Consider the following 12,364-nt stretch of genomic DNA (forward strand, 5'->3'; position numbering starts at 1 on the left):
ATCATGTAAGTCAATGTCATCATCGCAGGAGGTTAGGCCGGAGCCTAAGTCAATCATGGAGTCATGCCGTCATTTATGGGCGCGTGAGTTTGCCGTGAAAGGCTGGACGTCCGTAGGCGATAGAAGCCATACGCCTTAATTGTTGAGTAAGCTGAGGGCCTGTGAATGCTATGCGTTTTAATTGTTGAGTAACCTGGAAGTCTGCACGACTCGTATACATCGGTTGTTGGAGAAGTCAACACGTAATCTCCCAACTAAGCTGTGGGAGGATGTGGCCTTAGGATATGGTTCGGGCATCCTTGGGTCGGCCAAGTGTTGCTGGGTCGGGCCCCGCCCAGGGGTCCGCTCGGCCGGCTCCTGGTCGGAGGAATGCGCTCGGCCGGCTCCTGGTCGGAGGAATGCGCTCGGCCGGCTCCTGGTCGCCTAGCCATAGCGGTTTTTCCCTTAACAAGTCCATCTATGGATATCAAGTTGACTAGCATGAGTACATAATTCCTGATTATTTTTTTTTATTTTTATTTTAGAACAAATGGGCATGGATTGGTTCTTTCTGCAGTAATTCTCTTCTTGTTTCTTGCCGGACTGGGTCTATCTAGATCTTTTGGGCACAGGTTGCACCAGTTATTTGGTCACCAAAGAGAAGATGGGCTTGCAACGCGAACATCCTCTGAAAAATTAAAACATGATGAATTTTCGGCAGTTTTACTCCTTGACAGATATGACACGGACTATATGAAGCTAAAGTCTCAGTTATATGACAAATATTTGAAGGTAGGGAGTAGTATATGATGCTAAAGTCTCAGTTTGTATGACAAATATGTGAGTTGTAACTTGTGGGACGTGTGTGTGAAGCTAGGTGGAGATAACGGCTGTGTCTTTAGATATGGCTATCAGCTACGTTGGGGGTTCATTCTTAAATTCAGAATTTATCACAAGTTGCATGTGTAACCCCTTCGACTTCTGGATATTTTGTTAAATCAGATCGGAAAGTTAGAACTGAGGGGTTTAAAGTATAAAGTATAAAGTCTAGAGTCTGGTGCAGTGCGTGTGAGAGATGCAATGATTGGACGTGATACTCCAATGTGATTCGATATTCCTATACTTAATTGGACGTGGTAAATCGGCTTAGTAGCCTCACAAACCGACACTCTAGAGTTTTTGCTGTATATTAGAAAGTTATAATGGATGGTTGTGAGATTTTGTGTGCATAAGCTCTTAAATTTTTGTTTTAACCCATCAAATTGGACACCCATAAAATGTTATGGAATGGATACCCTTCGTATTTTAGTAGTCAATTTTGGGAACAAAAAAAAAGACATCTTCGCATAATACATTATAAAATTAAATTTTTATTAAAGCCAATTAAGCTGGGCATCCAGGAAACTTATAAAAACACCCTCGTATTTTATTATTAAACTTGAGGAAAATCAAAACATATTTTCTCATATTATCTCATAAAGTTGAATTTTCAAACCTTTCCGTTTAAATACCCGTGAATAAAATACTGAAAAAAAATGTTTATTAAAAATCATCAATCTGGACATTTATAAAATGTTATGAAATAAATCCTGCTCGTATTTTAGCATTCAACTACGTTGGGAGGGAAGAAGCATGTTTTCACATATTATCTAAGACAATTGAGATTTTGCTCAAATCCTTCAATTAAATATCCATGAATCCAGTACTAAAATAAATCTTTGCTTAGACCCATGGAATCATCCATAAAACATAATGAAATAAATGAACATTATATTTTCTTTACATATTACCTCATAAATTTGAATTTTTGTTCATTCATCAATCGCTTTGATTTTAATATCCATAGACCAAACACTAAAAGAAATTTTATAAATATAGGTGGCATTATAAATTTGTATTTATTAACAAACCTTGTGCTTTTATATTTGTACTTATATTCTCTATTTATGTGTACCATAAGTGATAGTTGTTGTATTGTTTGTGCGAAATAAGGATTTATCTTCCTTCACACCCTTCCGCCCATGGATAATCCATTGCTCACTTTGAGACCTAAACAGGTGGATAATGAGCACTTTGAGATCTGTGCTGGAGCTAATCCAACAATAGATAGATTCAAAGGAAGGTAAATTCTTCTTTGCACAAAGGATGCAACTACATTTCTACCACAAGAAGCCGAACAGAAGGTCCTTTTCTGGTCCACATTTTGTAGCCTACGAGTTGCTTGCTTCTAATTGTACGGTTCGAGTGCAGCAGAATACTAACTAACTTGTAGGACCACATTCTACCTGCTACATATTGGTAGATAATAGGATAAGCTAAACGTTTTCCTAATGCGCTTAATATGTTTCTTGCAGTAGTTGCTCCAATTCTTTAGCCTCAAAATTCCCAATCCATCAACTTCAATGATGCAATAACACAGTAGCTAAATGAGCGAAGAGCTTAATCATATCGCTTGATCTCAACTTACGTAGAAAATACTTTCATGAATCAGCCCTCAAAGATTTCTACCAGGGTAATGTCACGGTCAACAACGATGAAATCCAGCTGATCCAATGTCCCAAACTCATTGTTCATGGAAATTTAGGATACATCCATCTTCTCCGCCCGTCCCCAAATGAAGCTTCCAAGCCAAAGCCAGCGCTCGAGTTTCTCCCGCTACCGAAATCCAACTCCAAACCCAAATCCAGCACACGACCGCATGTTCCAGCGGTTCAGATCCTTCCCGTACATCCCCCCTTATCTCGCTGACACGTGGCCCACACGGATTGTGGGATTGGCTGCCAGAACCGTGCGTACCCGACTACGAAATCCACAGGCGCGCCTGCCGGCTCCCGAACGGCTGCCGCGTGTGAATCCGCTCGGGTCTTCTTTTCCACGGGCAGCCACCGACGCACACGCAATCGCAGGTATTAATAAATGGGCGGCACGTAAGGACAGGCAAGCGCCCTTTCCATCCATTCCCGCATCTATTACTCCGCCGCGGCTTTGGCCTCACCGTCCCATCTCGACCGTCCGTTTCGCGATCCTGCCGCGGTCTACCCACCTCCCCGGTACTAAATATTCCCAATAATTGCGTTCCCCCCACGCGGGGGACATCTTTGGGCGCACGGGCCGGCGCCCACCACCCCCCACCCCCAACACCCGAACCGCCACTTGGCGCCCTAGCAGTGGCTCGGTCCAATGGAGCGGTTCAAGAGGGGCGGTGGGCCACGCGCCCCTACCGCCCGCTCCGTGATCCAAGTTACACGGCGCGGAAGCTGACGATGCCGACAGATAGTACCGGCGGGCCCCATCCAAGGAGCGGAGACGCAGCCGCGACGCGCCGTTACGGCCGTCCGTTACCTGCCCCACCCCCGTCCCCGGCTGGCCAGCCGCTCGAATTCCCCCGTTGACGGCCGTTATCTAGAAAGAGAAAAGAGGATGAGAGAGAAGGCCTGCCGCGGAGCGCGTTTCTCGCTGGCCAGAGCGCCACGTACTCCGCGATCCCCCATCAAAATTCGTATAAATTATATATTATTAAACTAGCCCCACTTTTCGGAAGCGGTGAGTACCACCGGGAAAGGCAACCCGGGGACGAAACTCGCTGCACGTGGGCTTTGCTGATTTGCTTGTTTAAGGGGGATCCATCGGTTTATGACGCGTGGCATCATTGGTGGGATGTGGTTTGGGTGAATATAGCGAGGCCTCGGTAAAACCCGCCACGTCCCGGACGAGGGCGGCGGCCAAGGACAGTCAAACCGCTCGTTGACTGCGCCGAATATTTTCAATTTCTCCGCTCCACCACTCCCTCGTTCCCCTCTCTTTCTCCCTCTAACCATCCGTCCGTCCATCAAACGCCATCTCCCTCTATAAATTATAAGCCTCCCTCGCTTCGCATTAACCCACCCATCGCCTGCTCTTCTTTGAAACCCATTATTCCCAAGAGCTAAGCAAGGCAAACGAAACGGAAAGGACAAGAGAGAGAAAGGGGGAGGCAAAAAAAAAAGAAAACGCGGAGAGAGAGAGACAGAGGTCTAGGAATTCTCGGCATGGCCCCCAGGGAGAAGGCTACCGGCGGCGGTAGAGGCGTCGGGAGCGGCGGAGCTGCGGCGGGAGGAGGGAAGGAGGTGCATTTTCGGGGAGTGAGGAAGAGGCCGTGGGGGAGGTACGCGGCGGAGATACGGGACCCCGGGAAGAAGAGCCGGGTCTGGCTGGGGACGTTCGACACCGCGGAGGAGGCCGCCAAGGCGTACGACGCTGCCGCCCGCGAGTTCCGTGGATCCAAGGCGAAGACCAACTTCCCCTACCCGGAAGGCTACCAGAGTCTAAGTGGCGGCTGCGGCGGCGACGGTAGAGGCGGTGGAGCAGCCAGGAGCCCTAGCAGCCAGAGCAGCACCGTCGAGTCCTCCAGCCGGGAGGCCGCCGTGCCGCCGATAGCCCACCCCCTCCCTCCCTCCCTGGATCTCGAGCTCCACCGCAGAGCGCGTTTCCCCTTCCATCCTTGCCCGACCGCCGTCCCTGCCGCCGGGGTCGCGCATCCATTCTTCTTCCTCGAGGCGTTTGTCAGATCCGACAAGGCGGCGGCGGCGGCGGCGGCAGCGGCGAACCATCACCGCCTGACGATGGGCACCCCGATGTTCCTGACCGATTTCCAGGCCCATCTCTCCGGCGGCATCCAGAGCGACTCGGACTCGTCCGTTGTGGATATGCTTCCCCACCACCCCTCTCCCCCGCTGCCAAAGATGCTGCCTTTCGATCTGGATCTCAATCTCCCCCCTCCTCCGGAGGTCGCCTGATCACACATCCACCGGCGGCGGCTCGCGATCTTTTTCCTTTGCTTTCTTTCTTATGGCGAAAGTGGAGATTACTTTTTTTTTCTATTTTCTGTGTCTGTACTTTTCTTAGAGAGCGAATCTGAGAGAAACTTATGTAAATACTTAACTTTCTTTTTTCCACTGAGATGAAAATCTGTCTCTCCCCGATCTTTTGATTTCGTGATCAGATCCGGAGATCCGTCAACTCAGTGTTGTAATTTCTCTCAGTTTATCTTTTAATTAATGGAATATATCTGAATTTCCTCTTAATTTTTTCTTCCCTTTTTTTGCTACATTATTATTATTATTATCATCTAAATTTGTTGTCTTTATCAAATTATTAGAATGTATTAATGATAATATTTTAGATGCGTGGTCCACACGGGGGCCGAGGGCGCCGGCCACTGCTAGGAGAGCGTGGGTGCCGCTCGGGCAGCCGGCAGCATTTCGTCGCCTTCTTCGCCTCAATTTCCTCCAATCCTTTTCGGCCCTTCTGTTCCCATCTTTTATCCTTCCCGATGATAATAATAAATAAATAAATAATGATAAATCAAATTCGATTAGATCGAAGCGGTGGATCTGTCGCCGTCCATCCGCGGGTACGACCGAGTCACTCGTTGCCGCTTCGTGGGGGCACCACGCCCGCGTTGTCCCGCTCCTTCGCACTCTCTCTCTCTCTCCGAACTGACGACGCCGGGCAAAGAAGTAAGCGTGTTGACGACGTCTGTCTCGAGATCCGCATGGAAATCAAGACACGTGTACGCTTGCTGCCGTCCTGGTGTTAAAGCGACCCGTACCCTCTCTCCATCTCCTTTTCCCCTTTGCTTCCCTTTCGCGTAAGCGAGGGGAGCCGGCCCAGCCAGGACCCGCCTTGATCCAGATCTGCCGTCCGCGCTACCCAACAACCTGTCGCTCGCAAGTGGACGGGCGGGATGTTTTTATTCGGAGACACGGACGGCGGATCGTCCGGATGCGCGAAAACCGGCGGGTTTTAACGAGCCGACAGCGGTGGGGTCCCGCCGCGGGAAGGCGGGCATCCGGGCGCCATGGTTGCGCGGCGGCCGCTTTTGGCGGGCCCCGGTCTTTGTCGTCGGAATCTACGGAGAAGATTTCGCCCCTTCCGCCTTTCCCTATTTTTTTTTTCCTCCCCGAATTTTTTAATATTAAATAATAATTATTCATTAGGAAAAATAAATCGCCGCGCATTTGTGGTGGGGCGTGCGAGGTGCGTGCACGGAGAGGGCATGGGGCAAAGTGGGGCCCGGTGGGGGTGGGTGACGTCGTACGGCGTAGGGGGCGTGCGGTGACGGGCGATGACGTGGGAGGGGAGGACAGGCGGTTGCGGTGGGCGTCGGCGTCGGGTGGTGGGGGCCACCGGCCTGTATCTCCATCTCTGCCACGTTTCTCGTGATGTCCCTGCCTGCCTTCCTATTTATTATTTATAAATAATTAATAATTTAATAAGAAAGATGGAGAGACGGGAAAGCGACCGGCAGAGAGAAAGATTCGGGGTCGCATATGGAAGGTCGATTTGTCATGGTAGGGTGACCGCACCCGCACGCAAAAACGAGGAAGGGGAGGCGATGCGCACGGACGATCAACGCGCTTTTAGGCGCTCCCCCGGCCGGCACCAGGGATGGACGGACGACTTTTGCGGAGCGCCGGGGTCCACACACACACACCGTCCACGTCTCTCTCGGCCCGGCAGTAGAGCGGTGGCAGTTGATTGGACGCAACGCCGCGGAGTGAAACGCGCACGTTGACTGTGGGTCCCTGCTGTTCCACCTACGGGTGCGTGGACCGGATTGGGTCGGGGCAGCGGCTCGAGACCGGCCTTGGGGCTGGGGTTTGGGTCCCATCTTTTAGCTGCTGGCCCTTGGCCGGTGGCAAATACTTTTTCATGCTATTATTAGCACAAAACTATTAGGGTAGGTTACGAGGAATTAGTGTGATTTTAACTATTTATCAACTCGACAAGAGAAATTTTTTGATGAGCGACCTTCTTCCCATAACGTTTGGTGGCTTCTAATGTCATAGCATCTGCATCGAGATGCAAATGTTATAGACTAGAAGCTGCACCCCTGCAAAAGATTGTATTGTTGAACATCATAGTAGATTTTTCTCTCGTTTTTTCTTATGTCCTAGTTATTTTTGTGTTTTTTTTCTGACGTGGCACTTAAATCCCATTTGATTTTTACAGTTTGACTAGCGTTCGGTTAAATTACATATTAAAATATTGGACAAAAATAATTCTCAAAAAGATAAACATAATCTTTTCAAACTACCAGTGCAAGTACAATTTTTTTCTAATCTTAGAGTTTTTTTAATTTACTCACCACCGGTACCAACTCAACCAGCCACAGCCTTGAACATGAATGTCAAATATTAGGCATACAACACTTGTATGGACTACTTGGCTTCGTCCAAGATTCACATGTAAATGCACAATTAATAAATAAAGACTTAAAAGTAGTTGATTCATGGACATGAAAATAACTCCTGATGGTGACCAATATACTTCGAAACAGCGTTTATAAACGCGGACCATTTGAGATCCACGCAATACGTAAACACATATCCTTGAGCTGTGCTTATACAAGGAAAAAGGAGGTTGCTTTCAAACACAGCATCAGCACCTATCACGCAATCCTTTCATGTTCACATTTAATGAAAATATAGTGGCAATTAGCTATCTATTTGTGAACAATGGCTACAGCCGACCATGCATGGTTTGACCTTTTTCCTCAAAAATCTAGTGATCACCATGTTCTCCATGGTATCCACACCACCATTGTCCCTTTCTAAGTGCTGTGGCCTGGGAGGATGCTAACAACAACAATCACATATTCGTCAGCTATCTCAAACATAATTATAGATATTATATGTTAAGCTTTTTTTTAATTACCATTCTTCATGCGAAAATGCTACAGCCTACCCTAAAAGGTGCAAATTACCATTGAACTCGACCTAACTAAATAACTATCGGTAAAAAAAAAGATTAGACTCTATCGTTTATCCTCTTGCATAAATTTTGAAGTGATCAGAGGATGATCCAAAGATCCTTTGTGCGAAAGATACATCTCTAGACTATCCAAAAGTATGGCTCCAAAAAAAATTAACACCAGTCTCGCTCGAAACGTTATCTCTAAGTGGGTATGATTTGGAGCTACCGGATTAGTGATGATCCAATCAGATGTAAGCAAAGTTGATTCAGCCCATCATAAATTAGTTAAAAAATCCAAGTCCAACTTTTAAAAGCCTAAATTCAGGAGATTACCCAGCCAAGTGATGGGTAAAGAAGTGGGACAGGTATAGATTAAGATCTCTCTTGATAGCGACATAAACATGTGGTTTGACCAGATCTCAGAACGCTGCGAGTGAATCTTTCTAAGCATTGTCGATACGCGTAGGAGTGCGTCCCGGAAAATGAGGGGTTCCATCGAACATCTTGCATTAAAACGCTGGAATGTTTTCAGCCACACAAATCGAAGCAGCGAAGCCAAGCAACTGGCAGTATAAATAGTTTGGATGGAGTCCGTCTGGGTGCCCATGGCTGTCGTGCGACTTTGTCAGCTGATCGAATTCCGTGGTTCCGTGCGGTGTTCTTTTTTTTCTTTTTCTTTTTTTTTTTGATTCACGAAGATTTTTGCTAAAAGAATGATTGTATTCTTATAATTGTAAAATTAGACTCCTTTGGCCGATATATTTCGTTGTGGATTTTGTTGAGCCATTCTATCCAAGCCCCCGTGACTATTGGCAAAAGTACCAATGTACTAATTTGGATGATGCGTGCAAAATCCGATGAGATGGGAGTTGGAAGAATTGGTCAATCATTGCAAGTGGATGGCTTCTGCTCGGACCTAAATAGGAGAGAAAGCACCGAAGGCTATCGGACTTAATTCGGCTGAAGATTTTCTGGTGCCAAAGTCAGACTGAGGTTTGAAAAAAATTGGAGGTCTGAAAGAGCTATATAGAATAGAGTTAGAGAGAGAGAAAAATGCAACTAGAGGTTCCTCGGTCCCTCTATATATTGGAGAATGGGCATAAAATCATTATCTTAAAAGAGTGGGCATACTGTAACTATCAAACGTGTGATAATCGTTCAGATATGCAATAGTTGTCCGGCATGCGAAATGAGCTGTAACCGTCCCAACAAGCGTCTCATGAGTGTGCGGAGTTGTAATTGCCCCTCTTAATGGGTTTTAATCATCTTCAATATGCTTCCAATCAAGGACACTTGGTTCATTATTACTGGTCGGCCGACTTGATCGCTATTATTAGTCAGCTAGTCTGGTTGGATGGTCTGGTTAGTCACAAGTTGACGAATCCATATCTCATCAATAATTCAATATGAATTTATTATTAGTATATGTTGGAGCAAAGTGTAACATTCATTTGAGATCGACACATTCATCTTACTATTATGTAAAATATATTGACTTCCCAAATTTTCAATTCTCAAGATATCCCTAACTACATTTTTGCTTGAATCACGAGCCTTACATTTATCCATGGCCATCGGTCGTTACTCATTACAGATCTTAAAGTTGCTGGTCCCGTAATTTTAGAATTAAACATAAAATTTGAAGAACTCCAGCAAAGAAAACCAAGCTATGTCCTCTTTCCTATCATTTTAATTTTTATTTGGCTAAGCATTCTCTCGACCCGTTTAGACTTTGTGACACCGATCAAGATACCATTATAGATTGCTAACATATCACAATTAACCATTAAAATTCAATAATTCAAGATTTTCCATTATAGCCACATGCAATCGAACTCTACACCCCATCAACCATCTTGGTGGCAATGCAATGACTTGAGAGAGCGTGCACGTGCACACAAGAAAAAAAGAAAAAAAAAAGCCTTATTTTTTAAGGCTTTGTCCTAGACAGGTGGGACGGTTAGGGTTTACATGTAGAATTAAATACATTTTTTCTTTTTTTTCTCGAGTCACCCCAAAATCTAGTAATAGGTAGGGCAACACTAAAACAAAACACTACAAGAATAACATAACGAACTATTTTTTACCCATTTGCTAATACTAGATCAAGGTAAATAGTTTTCAAAGAGTAAATTAATAAACAAATAAAATCATAATGGATGTAATGACAACTTTTGCTACATATTATAGACTAACAGTAGATATCTAAGCCACTAGGACATTTTTGAGGAAAAATTGTTGAGAAAATTGAAGAAGAGGAACAGAGGATGGAGCATAAGCCCATGACATAAACTCATAATCCTCATATTCATCTTTAAGGGATTCTTTTTCCCTTTTTTGTAAGTAGTACTGTTAAGAAAATGCTTGCACAAAATCTGACGTAAAAAAATATACAATAGTCCTATTCTCTTTAAGATTTTTCTTCAACCATTAGCTAAATCATCAAAGCTTGGCATAACATGTCCAGAACTGAAAGATGGCAATTGCGGTGGCCATTGACCCCATCCATCCAACTTTGTTACAGAATAATTTCAGAACACCGTCAGTTCCGCAGTGATTCCGATGGCCCGATTTACCTAGTGACAGGAATTGGGCGGGTCACCCGAACCCAGGCCTAGGCTGAGGACGGTCCAACCGACGGGGCGCGAGCTTGGACCTGGATCTCCTGCGCAAACCTGGGCCGCCGGTCGCGTGTCGACACTTGTCGGCGTGTCGACACTTGTCGGCGAATCGGATGATGGAAAGGAATCGTTCGACCGGGGCCGGTTGGGTTGAGGTGACCGTCCACGTGATGAGCGATCCTACCGTCCTTCTTGATGTGTTAATTTATAGTGCTGGACTTTGAAACCACCATGTATTTTTCCCGTTTGATTTATTAAAATGATATCCATAATTTTCTTCAAGTAAAGGCTTTCTAAGTGCACGCGTTCCATCAAATATCCATGGACTCTTGAATAATTACGTGTTCGCATAACTCCAGGTGCCAATATGGACCTACCAACCAACCTTTGTAAAAGCTGAATTACATCTTTCTAAAGGGTGTATGTGCATAAATGCATATCTATTCATGTATATGTCTTGATAGATAAATAGATCGATGCCCCATCTAATATTTTAAATGTTGTTTTGTTGTAAAAACTGGCGATCGATGACAATTAATGGAAAAATTAATTCCAGATATTTCATTGTTAAGCAACCACTCGAACTGATTTTTTTTTTCTTTTTTTTTTTGTTGAAGAGTTCATATACAATGAGCTGTGCCAAAGGATGGTCTTCTCTCAAAATACCCCTAACTTTTCAATTCCTGGCAGCTCCTTGGTTTAATCGTCGAGACTTTTAGAGCTTGATCAGTTGACCACTTCGGCTTTGTTGTTGAATTAATCCGTAGTTTAAAAGCTTGAAAAACTGGACTTGACTTGAAAGTGAGCCGAATCGAGTTGATTCAACGACCCGGCCAAAGATCTGGTCAGTCTTGATCATCAAGAGTCAATAATATATATATATATATATATATATATATATATATATATATATATATAGAGAGAGAGAGAGAGAGAGAGAGAGAGAGAGAGAGAGAGAGAGAGAGAGGCCAGAATGGACTCAAATGCATTGGCACCTAAATGCTTTCAAGTGGATACCGTTGCTAGTAGGAATTGATCTGACTAAAGTGCCAAGCTAACTAAGCTACTAGAGTGCTTGGACAGTCAGCTGCTTAGACTGTAAAAGTTAGCCAAAGATCACAATCCCTCTCCAGGGTGGTCGTTCAGTGGCTGTTGCATTTGGACAGTGATGGCTTTAATTATGGTCACTTTTGAGGTGGTATAGGAGAGCGTAGAACTTATTCAGATTTTCACTTAGACACTGGAACCGATCTGAAATAGCAAAAATAGGAAGTTCTCTTACTAGAGATCGTCCTATGAGGGACGCTCTCAATGTCTGAGTAAGATGGACTTTTAGAAAATAGTGAAGATGTTGCAAGAGCAGCAAAGTGGCAGTATATGGGCATAAAGAGCTCAAGACCTCAAGAGTACTTATCTAAAGGATCCCTTGGGAGCACTTTTACATAGAAAAATTCAAATGCGCAGATCAGTTTTGTTTGGTAACCAATTGCACGTCTGAAGATCACGTGCAAGAAATTTTGCTTGCACATTTGCTTATTTGTAATACAGTTTTGAAAATCATTCATGATCATGGTCGAGCTATCGCCGGCTAGGAGAAGAGTTTGAAATTTGAAATGGTCTTTTTACCCCTCTAGGGTCTACCATTTGGGCGGCTTTGTTGATCAAAAGTTCATGACGAGCTCTCATTGGCTGGTCTACCATATCAGATGTGGTCAGTTCTTAAGTATATCATATACTAATTCTTAAGAAAATAAATAAAAATATTTTTATATGTAGGCACATAGAATCTTGACTCTGTGATTTATTGTTACAATCAACATAACAATCAAATAATAAAAATTAAAAAAACTGAGAGATAACAATGATTATTTGCTATGTTATCAATTATTATTTACATATTGACATCCAGTATTATGTGGGATGGGCTAGGAGAACCTCCCCAATACGTCACATGATGAGAAATAGAAACGTTAAGGTTGTATGGATAGACGAGAATACAGAAAAAATGTGGTTTTAGGATGGGTGCA

General features: G+C 44.6%; 1 protein-coding gene across 1 annotated transcript; it reads left to right on the top strand.

The window, feature by feature from the left end:
- The first annotated feature begins 3,836 nt into the window (after window positions 1–3,836).
- LOC103707143 (ethylene-responsive transcription factor 9-like) lies at window positions 3,837–5,042 on the top strand. Its single transcript, XM_008791527.4, has one exon. It carries the CDS (start codon window positions 4,008–4,010, stop codon window positions 4,752–4,754), a length of 747 nt encoding a protein of 248 aa, XP_008789749.1. The 5' UTR covers window positions 3,837–4,007; the 3' UTR covers window positions 4,755–5,042.
- The last annotated feature ends 7,322 nt before the right edge of the window (window positions 5,043–12,364 follow it).

The sequence above is a fragment of the Phoenix dactylifera genome, chromosome 4 (genome assembly GCF_009389715.1).
Source record: "Phoenix dactylifera cultivar Barhee BC4 chromosome 4, palm_55x_up_171113_PBpolish2nd_filt_p, whole genome shotgun sequence".
Lineage (NCBI taxonomy): Eukaryota > Viridiplantae > Streptophyta > Magnoliopsida > Arecales > Arecaceae > Phoenix > Phoenix dactylifera.

Coding starts and splice junctions, on each gene's coding strand:
- LOC103707143 (XM_008791527.4), top strand. CDS start 4,008: ATGGCCCCCAGGGAGAAGGCTACCGGCGGCGGTAGAGGCGTCGGGAGC.